The sequence below is a fragment of the Bufo bufo genome, chromosome 3 (assembly GCF_905171765.1).
Source record: "Bufo bufo chromosome 3, aBufBuf1.1, whole genome shotgun sequence".
Lineage (NCBI taxonomy): Eukaryota > Metazoa > Chordata > Amphibia > Anura > Bufonidae > Bufo > Bufo bufo.
This window is the reverse complement of record NC_053391.1, coordinates 595452301-595472689: the sequence shown is the minus strand read 5'-3', so window position 1 is coordinate 595472689 and position 20389 is coordinate 595452301. Positions and strand designations below refer to the sequence as shown.

The 20389-nt window shown below is 46.7% G+C and overlaps 1 protein-coding gene across 2 annotated transcripts in view; it reads left to right on the top strand.

Annotated features, from left to right (window-relative positions):
• SENP1 (SUMO specific peptidase 1) overlaps positions 1-20389 on the top strand; it is a 47261-nt gene that overhangs the window by 8581 nt on the left and 18291 nt on the right. For both annotated transcript variants that reach the window (XM_040425890.1, XM_040425889.1), the window contains exons 2-11: positions 4821-4868; positions 5180-5283; positions 5829-5901; positions 6574-6754; positions 7295-7457; positions 8445-8548; positions 8657-8901; positions 17662-17716; positions 18544-18582; positions 18673-18757. In XM_040425890.1, coding sequence (XP_040281824.1) covers positions 4865-4868; positions 5180-5283; positions 5829-5901; positions 6574-6754; positions 7295-7457; positions 8445-8548; positions 8657-8901; positions 17662-17716; positions 18544-18582; positions 18673-18757 — 1053 coding nt within the window. In that variant the 5' untranslated portion in view covers positions 4821-4864. The remainder of the gene's footprint in view (positions 1-4820; positions 4869-5179; positions 5284-5828; positions 5902-6573; positions 6755-7294; positions 7458-8444; positions 8549-8656; positions 8902-17661; positions 17717-18543; positions 18583-18672; positions 18758-20389) is intronic.

The following is a 20389-nucleotide window of genomic DNA, read 5'->3' as shown; positions in this document are numbered from 1 at the left end:
ACATGTGACCCCATTTTGGAAAGAAGACACCCCAAGGTATTCAATGAGGGGCATGGCGAGTTCATAGAATTTTTTTTTTTTTTTTGGCACAAGTTAGCGGAAATTGATATTTTTTATTTTTTTCTCACAAAGTCTCCCTTTCCGCTAACTTGGGACAAAAATTTCAATCTTTCATGGACTCAATATGCCCCTCACGGAATACCTTGGGGTGTCTTCTTTCCGAAATGGGGTCACATGTGGGGTATTTATACTGCCCTGGCATTCTAGGGGCCCTAAAGCGTGAGAAGAAGTCTGGAATATAAATGTCTAAAAAATTTTACGCATTTGGATTCCGTGAGGGGTATGGTGAGTTCATGTGAGATTTTATTTTTTGACACAAGTTAGTGGAATATGAGACTTTGTAAGAAAAAAAAAATATAATTTCCGCTAAGGCTACTTTCACACTAGCGTTCAGGGCTCCGCTTGTGAGTTCCGTTTGAAGGGTCTCACAAGCGGCCCCGAACGGATCCGCCCAGCCCTAATGCATTCTGAATGGATGCGGATCCGCTCAGAATGCATCAGTCTGGCTCCGTTTGTCCTCCGCTCCGCTCAGCAGGCGGACACCTGAACGCAGCTTGCAGCGTTCAGGTGTCCGCCTGGCCGTGCGGAGGCAAACGGATCCGTCCAGACTTACAATGTAAGTCAATGGGGACGGATCCGTTTGAAGTTGACACAGTATGGCTCAATTTTCAAACGGATCCGTCTCCCATTGACTTTCAATGTAAAGTCAAAACGGATCCGTTTGCATTATCATGGTAATGCAAACGGATCCGTTCTGAACGGATCTAAACGTTTGCATTATAGGTGCGGATCCGTCTGGGCACATACCAGACGGATCCGACCTAAACGCAGGTGTGAAAGTAGCCTAACTTGGGCCAAAAAAATGTCTGAATGGAGCCTGACCGGGGGGGGGGGGGGGGTGATCAATGACAGGGGGGTGATCAGGGAGTCTATATGGGGTGATCACCCCCCTGTCATTGATCACCCCCCTATAAGGCTCCATTCAGATGTCCGTGTTTTGCGGATCCGATCCATGTATCAGTGGATCCGTAAAAATCATACGGACATCTGAATGCAGCCTGACAGGGGGGTGATCATCGACAGTGGGGTGATCACCTCCGTCATTGATCACTCCTCTGTAAGGCTCCATTCAGACGTCCGTATGTGTTTTGCGGATCCGATCCATCTATCAGTGGATCCGTAAAATTCATACGGACCTCTGAATGGAGCCTTACAGGGGGGTTATCAATGACAGGGGGGTGATCAATGACAGGGGGGTGATCAGGGAGTCTATATGGGGTGATCTGGGGTGATCAGGGGTGAATAAGGGGTTAATAAGTGACGGGGGGTGTAGTGTAGTGGTGGTTGGTGCTACTTTACTAAGCTACCTGTGTCCTCTGGTGGTCGATCCAAACAAAGGGGACCACCAGAGGACCAGGTAGCAGGTATATTAGACGCTGTTATCATAACAGCGTCTAATATACCTGTTAGGGCTCATTCAGACGGCCGTATGCTGTCCGCAAAAATACTGAATGCTATCCGTTTTTTTGCGGATCCGCAAAAAAAATGAAACATGTCCTATACTTGTCCGTGAAAATCAGGACATGGCCCCATTGAAGTCTATGGGTCCGCAAAAATACTGAATGCTATCCGTTTTTTTGCAGATCCGTTTTTTTGCGGATCCGCAAAAAAACGGATAGCATTCAGTATTTTTGCGGACAGCATACGGCCGTCTGAATGAGCCCTTAGGGGTTAAAAAAAATCACATCTCCAGCCTGCCAGCGAACGATCGCCGCTGGCAGGCTGGAGATCCACTCTCTTACCTTCCGTTCCTGTGAGCGCGCGCGCCTGTGTGCGCGCGTTCACAGGAAATCTCGCGTCTCGCGAGATGACGCACGGATGCGTCCAGGAGGAATGAATCAACCACCTTCCGGACGCATCCGTGCGTTAGGCGGTCGGGAGGTGGTTAATGAAAACAACGAATAAACTGAAACAGGCTGTTTTTCAGCTGATCAAAAGTTTAGGACCACACCTCCAAAAAAAAAAAAACTAAACCCCCCCCCCCTTCCCAAAAAAAAACAAAACAGAAATTCTACTTACAAACATGAACTCTGTAATGAGTAGCTCCGCCGTTATTGTTGATCACTTCAAAAATTTGTTTCGGCATGCTTGATGCAAGCGTGTCCATGAGGTGAGTGGGAACATTTCTCCAAGTGGTGAAGACGGCCGCACGAAGGCCATCTACTGTCTGGAACTGTTGTCCATTTTTGTAAACTTCCCTTGCCATCCATCCCCAAAGGTTCTCAATTGGATTTAGATCAGGGGAGCATGCAGGATGGGCCAAAAGAGTGATGTTATTCTCCTGGAAGAAGTCCCTTGTCCTGCGGGCATTGTGTACTGTAGCGTTGTCCTGTTGAAAAACCCAGTCGTTACCACACAGACGAGGGCCCTCACTGTGCCACCAATGATAATTACCTCTTAATACAGGAGGCGGGTACTGGCAGATCAGCGGCAGTTAATCCCTCAGGTGCTGCACCTGAGGGGTTAACTGCTACTGATCGCAGCTGCCTGTCAGGGGCAGGGTGCCGGCAATGCGATTCTGCTGCCGGCACCCGCCTCCTGTATTATGTGTTAAAGACTACTTTTTCTGCGTCCAGACTTTCAGTATTGGCCTACTCAGAGCGGCGCCCAGAGATGTCCCAGCACTTACCATTATGCCTGGGCGCCGCTCCGTTCGCCTGCAGTGCCCCATTACTGTCTCCTCTCCTGCTCCATATGCTAATTACTATCGGAGCGATGGGGAGGAGACATCAGCTTCTCTAGTGGGTGTTCCTTCTCCCTGGCTGTAGCGCTGTCCAATCGCAGCACAGGGAGAAGGAACGCCCACTAGAGAAGCTGATGTCTCCTCCCCATCGCTCCGATAGTAATTAGCATATGGAGCAGGAGAAAGTAATGGGGCACTGTGGGCGAACGGAGCGGCGCCCAAGAATAATGGTGAGTGCTGGGACATTTCTGGGCGCCGCTCTGTGTAGGAAAAGTCGTATCATTGGTGGCGCAGTGCGCCTGCCCCTCCTCCGCCCCTCTCTTCTCATTGGTCGCAGCGGTAGCACAGGGGGAGGGAGGACTGCTTCCTTCTCCCCTGTGCTTCTGAGAGAACATGAGCGCGCCGACAGCAGCGCGCTCATGTTCAGAGATACTAGACTGCGCAGAAGCGCAGCCCAGTATCGAAAAAATGGAAATCCCGGTATCGTATCGATACTGGGACAAAAGTATTGATTGGGTATCTAAATTTTGATACCCGCCACAACCCTACACCAATCTATCTTGAAGAAAGGTCATCAATATTAAAAACCTGGAAAACCCCTTTAACTGGTTAGTGGTATTGCCACACTGCTAGTAATTTCACGAAATTTATTGTGTAGATCCTCCAAAAAAGACTTCCAAATGGGCAATTTACCCCCTAGGTGCAACAAGAGCGGTGCTGTTGCACGCAGAGGTTCCCCTTACTGTCTGTCACGTTCCCAACACTTTGATCGACAGGCCACTCGGTCCCTGAAGTCTCGCAGGATCGCACAGTAAAAGGATGGAGACCACTGGGCAGTTGGGCAGTCTCCATCGCTTTACTGCACATGTACAGAATGCGATCCCACAAGACTTCGGGGACCATCGCAGTGGTGGGGGCACGGCAAAGAAGAAAGGAAAGGTGATCCTCCGCCCTTGTTGCACCTAGAGGTAATTTGCATATTATAAGAAGTGGTTTTTTTTATTTTATTTTTAGTATTGACAGAATATATGGAGATGCCAGAGACCTCATTGGACTCTGCTTACAAGCATGGATGGACAGCTGCCGACTGTAGTGGCATGTGGTGACAGATGCCCATTTATACACACAATCCAGGAGCTCTCTCACCCACTCCACAGTACTTCTCCGCTACAAACCGGCCTGTGTTAGACGTATAGGATGCTCTCTCGCGCTCACCTCGCCTTCCGTGTGTCTTGTGGTAGTGATATGCAGACGCCAATGTCTTTGGCAAGATTCAATGTTCTGGCTTGTGCTGTAGCTGAAAAATATTGGATGCTGTTGTACAGTAGAACATTAAATCTTGCCAAAGACATTGGCGTCTACATATCGCTATGTGCTAGACACAAGCAAGCACCCTATACCTTGTGAGGAGACATGCTCCTCTTAAATTGGAATGATTTTCCTCCAGCTGGGTTTTTACCGAAACTGGTGTGTCCATATTGTTTCATTTGTTGGCTAAATTCATTTTTTAATCCCTTTACACAGGGGTTACCACCACCCTGCAATCCAGCAGCGGTGGTCGTGCTTGCACACTGTAGGAAAAAGCACTTCTCTGGTGGCTGGGGCCGTGGGAGCATGCATAGGCACGCATGCGCAACAGCTTCCATCCCGGTCACACAGTATCTGTGCTGCAGCGGTGGTCGTAACCCCTGGATAAGAGCAGTGCGTAATGTGATGGAAAAATGAATCCAGCCAGCAACGGAGGCAATATGGACAATCACAATACATTAGTAAGTACCTGGTATTAACTTTCTCTACACGATAAATGCCATATGCTGAAGCGAGACAGCCCCTTTAAGCATTGCAGTAATTTTTTCAGCATGGTTTTAGATTTGTACACATATTCACTGTAGTCGCCTTTGAAACCTCCACAGTGTGTGACCATCATAATTCTGTAGTTGCATAAATTACAGCTTTTTGATACAGACAATTAGTATTTTATTCTTTTATGAAGTAATCCCTTTTTTCTCTCCCTTAGGCTGAACAATTTCATCTGATCCCAGGGATGTAATAGAACTTAATATGGGTAAGCAGTGATTATATTCCTGTATTTCAACCTGTTTAGATATACCTCCGTGGATGGTTTTATAGCAGCAGCCATACTATGTGACTGAGGACAGTGATTGACTGCAGCAGTGAAGTGCTGTGTACTAGAAGAGCGCTAGAGAAAGAGGAGAGTGTATTCTGTCTCGGTGGGTAGGCATTAATAGAGCTTTTAGTTATCTCGCACAACCCCTTTAACTATACGGCCTAATAGTTTGTGTTGTCATGTATTTCTTTTAGACAGTGTTGGAATATTGCATTAATAATAGTACATCTTTTTCCCATTTTGCTAAGACGAAGATGTGAAAGAAATGATCTGGGAGAGTGAAAATAACTCCAAATATAAAGCACATTTTAAAGATACGGCACAGGAATCATTTTGTACTTACAATTTTCAGGTTGGTAAGGGGTCTCTTTATATTTTATGCAAGTGTGAGGAGGCATTTCTAAGAAGTGGTCCTGGAAAAACTGCTTGTGCAATATAGTCCCATACAGCTTTTCTAATTGAAGGCAGAGCAGGAAAATCTGCCACAACAATCTGAGGAACACTGTAACAATAAGGCACCCTGCTATTAGGAGGGACAAACTGCACATCTAAGAAGCCTTGGTTACCTGTATGATTTCTTAGGTATTATGTTATTAAAGGGTGTTTCTCATCTGAGACATTTATGGCCTGTCCACAGCGTACATCATAAAAGGTCTGTTAGATATGAGTCCTACCTCTGGGGTCCACACCCATCTCTGTGCAGCCTGGGTGGTGCTCCTCTGTTTCTATAGCTGTCATAGTTTTCTTGCGGGGATCCAGTCAGTTTTCCTAAATCGATGGAGCAGTCTGGTTATTGTAAAGAGTATGCATCAAAAACAAAATTAAGAACATACGCCTAGTATATCCCTGGATTTTATATACTTTAGATCTGCATTAATGTGGATGTTTATTTTTCAGCCTACTCCTTTGCATCATAGGCGGTTTGACAGCTCTATTGTGAAGACACTTCATAAGCCATTTTTTAACACAGGTAACGTACAGTTATTTTTAAAATCATTCTTTACATTTAATACAGGAATTAAATAGGTGCTTGAATTTGGTATCTCACTTCAATTTACACACCACTATTCAGATTAATTTTAATTTTTTCCACTTTCGCTATGAATCACATTCCTTGCTTACTCTAAGGCCTATTGCCCACGAACATTGTGCATTGGGGACCGCAATTTGCGGCGACCGGGACGGATCGAGACCCATTGTACTTGAACAAGTTCTATTTTTTTTGCGGTGCGGAGGCATGAACAGAAACCCCACAGAAGCACTCTGTAGTGCTTCCATGGGGTTCCAGTCCGTGTTTCCGTTCCGCATCTTCGTGATTGTGGACCTATTCAAGTGAATGGGTCCGCATCCCTGATGCGGAGTGCACTCGGGCTGGTGCCTGTGTATTGCGCACCCGCCGTGGTTTTGTGGCAGTTTTTTTTTTAGCCAAAGCCAGAAGTGGGTTGGAAGGGAATGAAAAATAAAGGAATGGGAGCAGGGCTGCGGTAATTAGTGCCATCTACTAAACGGTGGAGGTAGGTGTGTAGTTCCGGCACTCGCAGGCCCTCCCTTCTTTTAATTGTGTTTAGTTTGTAGATATCAGCAGTTGAGTATGCCAATGCATAGTGTAATCATGTACTTGTTTGTCTGATCCCACTTTTAGAAGTGTCAAAGCCTGAGAAAAACATGGCTTCTGCAGTCAACACCAAGCTCACACAGCCTACTAACCTCAGTAAAGCGAAATTGAATGGCAATGGTCATTCCAGTATTTTCCCAGCACACTTCATGTTCCCGCAAAAAACAGCAGCAATAAAAAACGCAGATGTAGAATCACAGAAACCAAGGTATTATAGTATATACGTTAAATGTTTGTATGAATGGTCAATAAAACTACGTTACTTATATCACTTTCAGGCATCCTTCACACGGCCCGCTCCATACACACCCCAATGCACAACAACGTATAGTGCCCCTAGCAGTGTCATACTGGGGTGTCTAGGGCCCACCAGTAAAATCCATTCTGGGGCCCACTGCACAGATGCATGCAAATATTACCTGCTGTAACAGCAGCTAGACACTACAAGATGATTTGATTATGGGGGTCCCTGCAGCGACTTCATAAAAGTGGGTCTCTGGGGAAAGTGGATACTGGCTGGTCTGCCTCTATATCGAAGTCATCTCCGCCAAATGATTAATCTATAGTAACATAATAAACTGGGTAGTTTGTGAAATAATCTTCCCAGTCTTTGTATGGACGCATAGGCTTGTCGAGATGCAGTACAGTCAGTTTACTGTGCCATGTACTACTTGGGCGAGGACTAGGGGCCCACCGAGGGATTCACCTGTACTCCTAGGGATTAATACTTATGCACTTTGTTTTGCAGCAGAACCTTCAATGCAGTTGTTGGAAAGCCAAATCACACCATTGGCTCAGCTTTTGAAAAATCTTTTCCTATTAAAAATGCTGCCAGTTTATCTTCATGGAGTGGTGTTTGTCGTCGGAGCCCTAAGAAAATGCAGAGACGACAAATCAGTACAGTAGAAGAAGTAAGATTTCCTGCATCTCTGTTACTTATTTGTGTGGGTTTTTCTATGCATCACCAGAGGAGAATTGTTATACAGTATGCTGCTGATCTCCACCACGGAGAGGTTAAAATCCACAGCCATTTCTGCAGCAAAAACCACTTGTAATGCTTGCAGTTTCTGCTTTGGGTTTTATTACATTTTTTGCAGCAAAACCAGAGGGAAATTGATGGTCTGTTTGTGTAATACTCTGCTCATATCTGCTTCTGTTAGGAGCCTCTTCCATATTCTGTCTTTGACAGGAAAGTCAATTGGTTGGGTCAGTCATGTTTTGGTTCTAGAACTGTGTCATGGTTTCTGTTTTTATGATGTCAACCATGACTCGTATGTGAACAGAGCCATTTTTTTTTTTTGATGTTTTGGGTCCCCCAGTTTGAGTAGTGAGCTGCTCAGCATAGAGTCCTGTGATTGGGAATTTCCTAGTAAGAGATTTTGAAAATTGGGTTTCTGAACCAGGCTGCCATACTCTGCGGTCTAGCATTAGGATCCGCATGTGAGTTATAGCTGGGCCACACTTGTACTTGCCATGCTGTTTGAAATAGTAACAAGTACGGATGCAGACAGGCAGTTAGCCTTTCATCCTCAGGCTAGGGCTGTGTGGTACCGCCTAAAATGAATAACATTCCCCCGTCCCAAACTTAGACGATTGTCCAATTTTTTTATTTCTATTTTCTTTGTGTTTCTTTTTTGCTCTCTGGCAGTCCCATAGAGAATGAATAGAGCAGCAGTGCACATGTTTGACCCACCGCTACATTAAGATGGCGGAACAGGACCCCAGTTCTCTAATATCAATTTCACGGTTTTGAAAAAAATCTAAGTTGATATTCTCAAATTTGATTAATCGCCCAGCATGCTTTTCCTTGTTGTTGACTTCATTGTGTATGTTCACCCTTAAATAGGTTTCGGTCTGAGTTCATATGTTTTTCATGTGATTATTATTTTTTTTTACAGACTGTACGTTCAGAAGAGAAGGAAATCTATAGACAATTGATTCAGGTTGTTACCAGAAAATCTTTTTTGTCCACAAATTCCACAACGTTTGTACCTCCAGACGTGTGAGTAATTTATTTGTTTTTGTTTGTAACATACGCTGAAAGAGAGAAACTAAATTCCAATTTACTATGCACTCATGTACAATTATTATATATATTTTTTTTTTCCAGGTCGCGGAGATTAAGTTCAAGTAGTGTATCTGGTCAACCTGGTGCTTCAAGTTTGAGTTCTTTAGAGCCTTGCACTTTGGATGTGGAACCTACATACCAGCCTCCATTTAGTTTGGTTTCAGAAAGGCGAACGACTGCACCACTTTCTGTTGATACCACTTTCAGAGTTACATTTGAGAGCAGAGACGTTAGCAAACACCAGCTTCACAGAGAACAGCAGTCTACCACTCTAGAGCAACCTAAAGGTAAAAGGAATGGTTTTAACGTTCTGTTTAACTGCTGTAATCCTTACTGGGTACTAAAATGGCTCTAAAATAGTCCTTTAAAGGGCTAGAGGGCTGCAAAAGGCATCAAAATGTGCTTAAGAGCATGGCAACTGTTCTGCAAACAAATGTGGATAAGGAAATGACTTAAAATAACATAAAATACAGAAAAATTAAAAATGGCAATCTGGATCTAGGAGTAGGAGGTTGAGGAGGCGGTGGATGGGTTGACGTGGCGGTGTAGGTGGAAGCGGCGGTGAAGGAGGAATAGGTAGCTAACACTGATTTGTGTTATTTTTTATTTTTAAATTGGGGTATCCCCCAAAATATTGGGACCTATAACAAAATAAAACAAAGAATAAGTGCACTTGAGTACAAGAATGGATGGTTGAGGCTGGTATAAATGTCTATTCTGCACAAGGTACAGACAAGTCCTGTGGGATCCATGCCTGGTTCATTTTAATAAACGTAAGCTTGTCCACATTGGCTGCGGCCTGTGATAATGCTCTCTGCCGTGCTAAACACACGTTCACACTATACACTGGCTGCAGGGCAGGTCAGCACCTCCAAGGCTGACAAAGCTTTTCCACATTTTGGCCATGCTAACCCTGCCTTAGGTGCTGGCGGTGCCCCTGCTGCGTTGGCGACCTCTTCCTCCTCCTCTGCCTTCGCCTTGTGCTTCCACTGTGCCCCCGCTGTCAGGTGGGAATGCCATCAGCAGCGTGCGCTTGTAGTCGCGCATCTTCCGATCAGTAACAGATGTTTTCACTAAATTTAGTTCCCTGTCAGCAATGCAGAGCAGGGGTTCATTCACGGCAAAAGGGGGTTCATGTCACCCAGCAATAGAACAGACGATTTTGAGAGATTTAGGCTCATGTCACCCAGGCACAGCAGGGGTTCATTCACGGCAAAAGGGGGTTCATGTCACCCAGCAATAGAACAGACGATTTTGAGAGATTTAAGCCCCTGTCACCCAGTCACAGCAGGGGTTTGTATACGCCAAAAATTGTAAAATGTCACCCAACAATTGAAAATAAGATTTTTTTTTTTTCAATTTAGGGCACTAAAATTGGCACTTTTTTGCATTAAAATGGCTCTAAAATAGTCCTTGAAAAGGCTAGAGGGTTGTAAAAGGCAGTAAAATGTGCTTAAGAGCATGGCAACTGTTCTGCAAACAAATGTGGATAGGGAAATAACTTAAAATAAAATAACTAAAAATTACAAATTATTAACCTGCAACTCAGAAAAGGAGGTGGATATGGAGTCAGAGGTTGAGGAGGCGGTGAATGTGGTGTTGTAGGTGGAGGCAGCAATGGAGGAGGAGGAGGTAGCCAACAATGTTTTTTTTATTTTTTTTTATTGGGGTAGGTAGACCCCAAAATATTGGGACAAATAAAAAAAGGAAAAAAAAGAATCATTGCACTTGACTTGAGTACAAAAATGTATGTTTGATGGTGGTATAAATGTCTATTCTGCACACAGTACAGACAAGTCTTGTGGGATCCAAGCCTGGTTCATTTTAATGAACGTGAGCTTGTCCACATTGGCTGTGGACAGGCGGCTGCGCATGTCTGTGATGACGCCCCCTGCCGTGCTAAACACACGTTCAGATAATACACTGGCTGCAGGGCAGGCCAGCACCTCCAAGGTGTAAAGGGCAAGCTCATGCCATGTGCCCAATTTGGAGACCCAGAAGTTGAAGGGGGCAGACCCGTCATTCAGTACGTGTAGGCGTGTGCACACCTACTGCTCCACCATGTTGGTGAAATGCTGCCTCCTGCTAAGACGTTCCATATCAGCTGGTGTTGCTGGTTGTTGTGGCGTGCTGACAAAGCTTTTCCACATTTCGGCCATGCTAACCCTGCCTTCTGAGGTGCTGGCGGTGCCCCAGCTGCGTTGGCGACCTCTTCCTCGTCATCTGCCTTCGCCTTGTGCTTCCACTATGCCCCCGCTGTCAGGTGGGAATGCCACCAGCAGCGCGTCTACCAGCGTGCGCTTTTACTCGCGCATCTTACGATCACGCTCCAGTGACGGAATTAAGGACGGTACGTTCTCCTTGGAACGGGGATCCAGCAGCGTGGCCACCCAGTAATCGCCACAATTTAGAATGTGGGCAACTCGGCAGTCGTTGCGGAGACACTGCAGCATGTCATTGCTCATGTGTGCCAGGCTGCCCAGAGGCAACGAAAAGCTGTCCTCTGTGGGAGGTGTATTGTCTGTGTACTCTGTGTATCCCCCCCCCATCCACGCACCAGTGATGGCCATGAGCTGGTCTGGGTGCAACCCTGCTGTGAACATGGTTCCTCCTCCTGCATCTCCTCCAGAACTGTGCCCTGGCTGGACAATTGTGTACCTTGGGTTTGTGGGTGCAGGAACCCACCCTCGGAGCCACTTGGGAATGACTAGCCGGAAACCCTACGAAATGATCCCTCTTCCTCCTCCTCCTGTGCCACATCCTCTTCCATGAGCGTTTTTTCAAGGAGGCATAGAAGTGGGATAGTAACGCAGAGAACGGCGTTATCGGTACTGGCCATGTTGGTGGAGTACTCGAAACAGCGCAACAAGGAACACGGGTCTCGCATGGAGGCCCGGTCATTGGTGGTGAAGTGGTGCTGTTCCGCCGAGCGACTCACCCGTGCGTGCTGCAGCTGAAACTCCACTATCGCCTGTTGCTGCTCGCACAGTCTGGCCAGCATGTGCAAGGTGGAGTTCCACCTTGTGGGCACATCGCATATGAAGCGTTGAGCGGGAAGGCCGAAGTTACGCTGCAGCGCTGACAGGCGAACAGCAGCAGGGTGAGAACGCCGAAAGCGCGCACAGACGGCCCGTACTTTATGCAGCAGCTCTTACATGTTGGGGTAATTTTTAAGGAATCTCTGCACCACCAAATTCAGCACATGCGCCAGGCAAGGGATGTGCTACGAGATTTCGCCCATTATCGCACACCACCAGGCCGGGCTTGAGGCTAACTGGCACAAACCACTCATCGGTCTGTTGTTCAAGGCCCGTCCACAGCTCCTGCGCAATGTGGGGTTTGTCCCCCAAAAAGATACGTTTTAAAACTGCCTGCTGTCGTTTACCCCTGGCTGTGCTGAAGTTGGTGGTGAAGGTGTTACGCTGACCGGATGAGGAGCTGGTAGAGGATGAGGAAGCAGAGTAGGAGGAGGAAGCAACAGGAGGCAAACTGAAGCGCCCTGTTATCCTCGGTGGTGGAAGGACATGCGCCAAACTGCTATCCGCCTCAGGCCCAGCTGCCACTACATTTACCCAGTGTGCTGTTATAGAGATATAACGGCCCTGACCGTGCTTACTGGTCCATGTATCCGTAGTGAGGTGCACTTTGCCACATATGGCGTTGCGCAGTGCACACCTGATTTTGTCCCCTACTTGGTTGTGAAGGGAAGGGATGGCTCGCCTTGAAAAGTAGTGGCGGCTGGGCACGACGTACTGTGGGACAGCCACCGCCATAAGGCCTTTAAAACTATCCGTCTCCACCAGACGGAATGACAGCATTTCAAAGGCAAGTAATTTAGAAATGCTGGCATTCAGGGCTAGGGATCGCGGGTGGGTAGGGGGGTACTTCCTCTTCCCCCTCCAGCGTTTGGGATATGGAGAGCTGAACGCTTCCGTGGGACATTGTGGAGATGCTTGGTGTTGCTGGCAGATTCTCTGTTTGCGGGGTGCCAGGTGGCACTGTCACTCCAGAGGTGGATGAAGAGGTTGAGACTGCAGCAGAAGAGGAAGTAGGAGGAGCCAGAGACCTTTCGTGGTTTTTGAGGTGTCTACTCCACTGCAGCTCGTGCTTAGCACTTAGATGCCTGGTCATGCAGGTTGTGCTCAGGTTGAGAACGTTTATGCCTCGCTTCAGGCTCTGATTGCACAGCGTGCAAACCACTCGTGTCTTGTCGTCAGCACATTGTCTGAAGAATTGCCACGCCAGGAAACTCCTTGGAGCTGGCTTTGGTGTGCTCGGTCCCTTGCTGCGGTGGGCAGTAGCAGGCGTACTGTCTAGCGGACGGGCGCTCCGCTTTTGCACCCTGCTCCCTCTTCTGCTGTGCTGGTGGCTCTGTGCGACCACCGCCTCTTCCTCCGATCTACATAGGTCACTCGCATGACCTTGATTCCATGTGGGGTCGAGGACCTAATCGTCCTCCACATCATCTTCCACCCATTCTTCACCCCTGACTTCTTTGTCGATCTGCACACTTTCAAAAGCCCCAGCAGTTGACTCCTGTGTTTCGTCATCATCAGAGACGTGCTGCGATCGTCCTCCCATGTACTCATCTTGAAAAATAAGTGGTTGGGTATCTGTGCACTCAATCTCTTCCACTTCTGGGGCAGGGCTAGGTGGATGGCCCTGGGAAACCCTGCTAAGAGTCATCAAAAAGCAGAAGAGACTGCTGCATGACTTGGGGCTCAGACTGCTTGGCTGATTTGCAAGGGGGTGAGGTGAAAGACTGATGGACATCGGCTGCAGGTGCCAACTGTGGTCTTTCAGCAGGAGACTGGGTGGGAGACAATGTGAAGGAACTGGATCCACTGTCGGTAACCCAATCTACTATCGCCTGTACTTGTTCGGGCCTCACCATTCGTAGAGCAGCATTAGGCCCAACCAAATGCCGCTGCAGGTTCTGTCGCCTACTCGCACCTGAGGAAGGGGTTTCACTTGTGCATGTAGCTGGCACAGATCGACCACGTCCTCTCCTTGCAACAGGAGCTCCACCAGCAGCGCCACGGATCTTGCCCTAAATGGGTGTTTAATAGTAGAATAGAACGACAGTATGTAAAGGGTGTATCTCACACGGCCTGAACCAAACTAGGCCTCAATAAAAGATTTTTTTTGCCCAAAATGGCAAGTATGGCCACTCCCCTAGAGTGCGAAGTTCCATACGCCTGCAGAGACCACTGCAGCCATGGTTTAATGAGTCTACTCCCGGTGTCAGACATCAAGTGAGTTTCCTGTAGTCCCAGAACGTGAGGGCTATACCTTCTTATATGCGAAAATACAGCTATCCTCTTGTTCGGAGCCCCCAAGCCTCTCACATTCCAGGACATTACGGTTAAGGACCCCATGAGAAATGCACAAAGTTCCCATCCGGGTATAGCAGAGCCTCAGGGTAAGGAAGGTAGAGACCCCCCTGCAACATTAGTAATTGCTACTCCCCCTCACCTGAGTAGCAGCTAGCAAATGACCATGCCTTCAACATAAAAATTAACATGTAACGTTGCATGCAGTTAACTAACAACCATTGATACACACCAGTGCAAACATTATTTTGGTTGTTCTGTGGCAAAGTGTTCGGGGACCTGCACGGGATAGTAGTTGTTAAGCTCATGCAGGTGGCTGAATGTTCCCAGTACATATAAAGTGAGTGGGCTGCGGGGACAGAGGAATAAAAAATGGATGTAAAACATGAACCCCAAGCCCCCCCTCAGGCTACATCCTTAAACAACACTATCAAGCCGGTGGGCCGCAGAGGCCCGGAAGCAAAGTGTCCCACATTGTACTAAAAATATGCATATGTACAGTAGCAAGGCTCCCACATGGCACCTTGTGGTGCTTTTGATATACATGCGATGTCTGCGAGAGCAACAGTATCAGCGCGGTCTCGGGCGCCTAGAGATCCAGTCCTCCACTTCCTTAGGGTCAGTGAAAAAGACTGACCGGTCGGCGTCTATCACGCGAAGGCACGCTGGGTAGGCCATTGAGTACTGCAAATTCAGCTCTCGGAGGCGTCTTTTGGCCGAGATGAAGGTGGCCCTCTTCTTTTGCAATTCCGCAGAAAAGTCAGGGAACAGTGATACATTCGCGTTGTCATGCGTAATCGCCCCCTTGTTCCTTGCTTGGCTAAGTATAAGGTCCCAGTCTTTCCAGTTGAGTAAGCGGGCTAGTAAAGGCTGCGGCGGGGCTCCCGGGGGAGGTGGTCTGGCAGGGACCCTGTGTGCTCTTTCAACTGCATACGCCGTGGAAAATGCGGCACCAGGGAATTGGGCTTTGAACCACTGCTCCAAGAAGTTGGCAGGGTCCCAGCCCTTTGCTCTTTCAGGGATGCCTAGGATCCTCACGTTGTTGCGCCGAGCCCTGTTCTCCAGGTCATCGCATTTCTGCTGCCACAAACCGACTGACCGCTCGACTTCCTGCAGTCTTGAATCAAGTGGTCTGGTAAGGTCCTCTAGAGCTGAGACACAGTCCTCCGTCTGTCGTACTCTCTCCCTCAGCTGCTGTACATCCTGCCGCAGCAGTCCCAGGTCCACCCGCACCTCTTCAATTTTACAGGTAAGTGAGGACTGGCAGGAGGAGATTGCTGACAGGAGCTGTTCTGGTACCGCTTTCAGGGTGATTTCAGGCTCCACATGCTGTGCGGCTTGACCACACGTGACTGCTGCACAAGGAGTGGCGGGAACTGTGGTGCCATGTTAATTCTCCTGCCGGGCATACTCTTTTTAAGTTTATCAGCCGCGGTTTGCGCCTTGCTGTGTACCATCTCGTGGTGCCTGGGCTTCCTGCTTCTCCTCTGCACTTGCCACTTGTAGTTTGGAGTAGGCAGCTTGGCAGGATTAGTCAGGATTCTGTACAGGGAACGGAGCAACTCTTAAGTGCGTGCGTTCATGTCGGCAGTCAGCCACGCTGTCTCTTTTTCCTGTCTCTTTTTCACGTCAGTGGCAGAGTATCTCCAACAGCCCATGGATAAATTCTGTTATGGGAGAGGGCTTAAGGTTAAGGTTTCAAAGGTTGCCAATAGAAAGATTTGTGATAACAACAGATTATCGGTCAGATCCCCCAAGACAGTCGGCCATCATCTCAGAAGTTTTTTCCCTATTAGAGAAAAAGTTGTTGGTGAAAGTTCCAAGGCAGGAGGTGACAAAATGTTTTTTACTCGACCCTTTTTCTTGTCAAAAAACTGAACGGTTCATTTCAGGGAGGGAAGTTCTGGACAGACTAGGATGGGATATAAACCTGGAGAAGTCCAGTTTGTGTCAGAAGTGCAGCTTCTTGGGGATGATCTTAGATTCCAGATCTAAGAGGTGCCTGTTGCCCGTACAGAAGGCTCTTCTGAACGGGTCGAGGTTTCAGATCCTTCTCTCTAGTCAGTCAATTTTTTTGAGGTAGGCCATGTCTGTGCTGACTCTCATGACGGCCGCTATTCCAAGGGTGGAGTTGGCCCAGTATCATTCAAGGCCCCTCCAGCTTCAAATTCTGGAAGTTTGGGACATAGAGAGATCTCTGCATCCAGAGAGGACACATATCACCCCAGACTCTTGAGTTCTTTGGGGTGGTGGATGGATCTGCAGAATCTACAGAGAGGGATTCCGTGGCGCAGGGAAGCGGTCCTCCTCTTGACCACTGATGGTGAGCCCATGTGTGGTCTCTTCTGTTCTGCAGGGCAGCTGGGACGACAATTCCCTGTATCAGTCTCACAATTTCAAAGAACTGAATGCAATCCGGTTAGTCTTAACAGAGTCTCCCGATCATCACAGGCAGAAATGTCAGGATCTATTCAGACAATATGACAGCAGTGGCCTATATCAACAGGCAGGGAGGTGCCAGGGCTCCGCGTCTGTCCCTCAGTCACCAAATTTTCAATCTGGCAGAAGCTTCTCTTATCTTTCTGCAGTACATTTAAGAGCAGCAGACAATGTAAAAGCAGATTTCCTCAGCTGTCATCATCTGTGCCAGGGGGAATGGTCTATAGACCAAGGGGGTATTCACTCAGACTCCGCTTCTATAGCACAGATTTGTAGGCCTGCCACCTGGAATTCTCCACATACATTTTTCAAACACTATAGACTTCAGCTGCCTTCTAATGTGGGCCTTGCTTTTGGCCGTAAGGGTCTCTCCAGGGGTGCTGTCATAGGCGAAGGGGAAAAATTAGATTACACTTACTAGTAATCTGTTTGCTTTGAGCCTATGACAGCGCCCGGTTAATTCCCTTCACCTAATGTTAATAATTATAAAAAATAAAAATAAAGAGAGAGAGGCATGTAGAAATGATTAGATTTATTGAGATGTTACGTTCCTTAGTTCTTGAAAAAGGACTGGGGATAGAAGGGGAGGACCCTCTTTTAAAGTGGTTCTGGTTCCTGTTTCCTGTCCTGAGGAGGAGGAGGCGGTCTCTCCATGGGTGCTGTCATAGCCTCAAAGAAAACCGATTACCAGTAAGTGTACAACTCAAAGAAATATAATATGTTAAACAGTGAGTTATGGGTAGTTCAAAATGACGTCTCTGAAAATACAATGCATCCCTAAAAAAAATGCTTTGGAGAGGCCCAGCCATCCCTATTTATTTATTTATTTATTTATTTATTTTCAGATTTTTGACAACCCCTTTTAATTATGGTCTAATTTTAAAATGCCTACACAGTGAAAACCCTTTTAAAATGGAATGGCCATGGAAAGGATCAGCTACAAGCCCCAGGTCCTACGTTCTGCACCCATGCTATATAACTGAGGAAAGCCATTGATTCTGTTGGGGAAATATAGTATTACATGGTGGCAATTCAAAATATCATTCAGAAGCCACTCATGCAGAGGAAGTCTCCGTTCTGACTCCTAGAAGTGGGTCCTGAGCAGGGGACTATGATGCCCATACTTCTTTAAAATGTCACTGTTGGATAGCTGGGCAGTATATCCAGAGCAGAGACAACAAAACCAAACCTCTGGCAAAAATTACGGTGGTTAGAATTTTGTCCTTGATTATTTCTGACCGGGAAAAACTAACCTGTATGGGTTTTATTCTTCAGATTCAGACTCTGTTATTGTACTTGATTCCATTTCCAAAGAAGATGTTCATCCAAGGTAATTACATTTTCTTTCCTGCATAACTGTGTCAAACATCTTGGTATTTCTGGCGTGCAGAAATAGTAATAATTAAGCAAAAGTTAAGCAGTTAAAGTATGTTCAAATGATATGTTTTATGCAGAAATAAAAAAATAAAAAATATTAAGTTATCACATGATAAAATATTTCATTTCTCTTTTAGATCATGCTAAACATTATTTTTCAATTTGAGTCTTTATTTTTCTTTTAATACATTGGTGTGTTTTTACATTTTATTTATTTTATAACTATTTTATCCCCTCTCCTATTCACCCTAATAGGGATCTATTAGGGTGAATAGGATTAACTCCCTCCATTCTGATATAAGACTCGTTCATAGCTCAGCTTGGAGAATGCAATTGCAGGCCTGGATCGCTTCAGAGGCGTTTAGGCTGCCACGGAAACCGATCGGAGCCCCGCAATTTCACTGCGGGGGCTCCCATTGGAAGACAGAGGGAACCGTATCCCTCTGCCTTCACTCACAGGTGCCGCGATCAACGTTGATCGCGGCACCTGAGTGGTTAAATGACATTGGTGGCTGGGTCCCGGCTGATTGATGCAGCTGGCACACAGTGCCTATGGAGCAGGGTCACTGCAGAGGCCTGCTCCATACAGCCGCGGGCCCATAACGCTGTGTATGTATAGGGTTATGGGTTAAAGACCATTTTAAGTCTTTGCTTAGATCACGAATTTTAACATTTTATATTGAAGATGACTGTTCTGAGATTGCTTTGAATTATTAAAAAAAATATTTTCTGTGTAATGCTGTGTAAATGCGAAACTACCTTTGTTTTCTCACTTTTTAGCCATCCAATCTTTGAGGCAGAACTATGGATTAAAGAACTGTAAGTATATTGCATCAGGCAGTGAAAATGTGAAAAATAACTTTTTTTTTTTTTTTACATTCTAATTTTTTATTAATTTTTTGTTATTAGCACCAACCTCTATGATTCAAGAGCAAGGGAAAGGAGGAGGTTGATCGAAGAACAGAAAGCACTTGCCCTAAAGCTTCAAAAGCAGGTATTTCTATATAAAAAATTGTTATTGTTTTTAGTTATCACTTATTTGTTTACCTAAAGGGTTCTCTGGGCTTTTGATATTGATGACTTATCTTCTGGATCAGTATGAAGCAGCCGCAGCACTCTGTGAGCGCTTAGGCCTCTTCCTAGACCATGTTCGGTCATATGGCCCATTTGCACGTTAATGGGACTGAGCTGCAATACCAAGCACAGCCACTTTACAATATACAATGCTGTGCTTGGTAAGCATCTGATTGGTGGAGGTCTGACAGCTGGAACCGTCACCAGTCACGAGAATGGGGTCCACTTCCCCTGAAAGAATGGAGTGGTACATGCAAGCACATCCATTCATTGCCAATGGGACTGCTAGAAATAGCAGAGTACAGAATCTTTATCTTTAAGGCCTAGTTTCATTGGTGTATAGAGGACTGCTCATGCAATATAATGGCATATAATGTTCTGAAAATACTCATGCAGGAAAAGCAGTTTCAACTATGTTATGCCTGCTGCAGGGCCAACAGAGGTTTTTGACCAATTAAAAGAACACCAGAATTTATGTACTGCCCTTTCATGCTAACATTAAGTATTGCCCACTGTATCTGTTTTTTCTGGAGTCTATTTAAAAGAGTTGCCCTGGACTGTCTTCACAGGTCTTCCGGTCCCTGTCTGTCAAATTCTGCACATACTGGATCACATGTGCTACTGCAGTCATTGACTGGCCTCATCGGTCATGTGTCCCAAATCAGCACATCACTGCTGGGTCATGTGCTGCTTGGAGACATGTCACCGCTGAGACCAGCCATTGGCTGCAATGGTGCACGTGACCCCGTCCAGGTGTAAGATGAGAGACTGGGACCGGAAGTCCAGTGTAGACCATTCGGGAGCTGCAGCAGATCAGCCGGGAGCAAGTGCATATGGGTTTCTACTCTGGTACCAGTGGCTGGGAGGAAGCTTTAAAAAAAAAAAAATATTTAAGGCTCAAAATTCTTGCAGTGTTAAAGGCTTAAAGGGTTTCTGTCACCCCGCAAAACTCTTTTTTTTTTTTTTTTTTGGATAGTTAGATTCCTCATAGTGCGATATAGGAGAATATAATGCTCTTACTTACTTTCATGCGGCCGATTCTTTATAAAACGAACTTTTATAATATGTAAATGAGGGCTCTACCAGCAAGTAGGGCGTCTACTTGCTGGTAGCTGCTGCAGAAATCCGCCCCCTCGCCGTGTTGATTGACAGGGCCAGCCGTGATCTCCTCCTCCGGCCGGCCCTGTCAGTAATTCAAAAATCGCGCGCCTCGCGTCATTCGGCGCAGGCGCTCTGAGATGAGGAGGCTCGTCTCCTCAGCACTCCCTCAGTGCGCCTGCGCCGATGACGTCTTCTCTTTCGGTGATGTCATCGGCGCAGGCGCACTGAGGGAGTGCTGAGGAGACGAGCCTCCTCATCTCAGAGCGCCTGCGCCGAATGACGCGAGGCGCGCGATTTTTGAATTACTGACAGGGCCAGCCGGAAGAGGAGATCACGGCTGGCCCTGTCAATCAACACGGCGAGGGGGCGGATTTCTGCAGCAGCTACCAGCAAGTAGACGCCCTACTTGCTGGTAGAGCCCTCATTTACATATTATAAAAGTTCGTTTTAT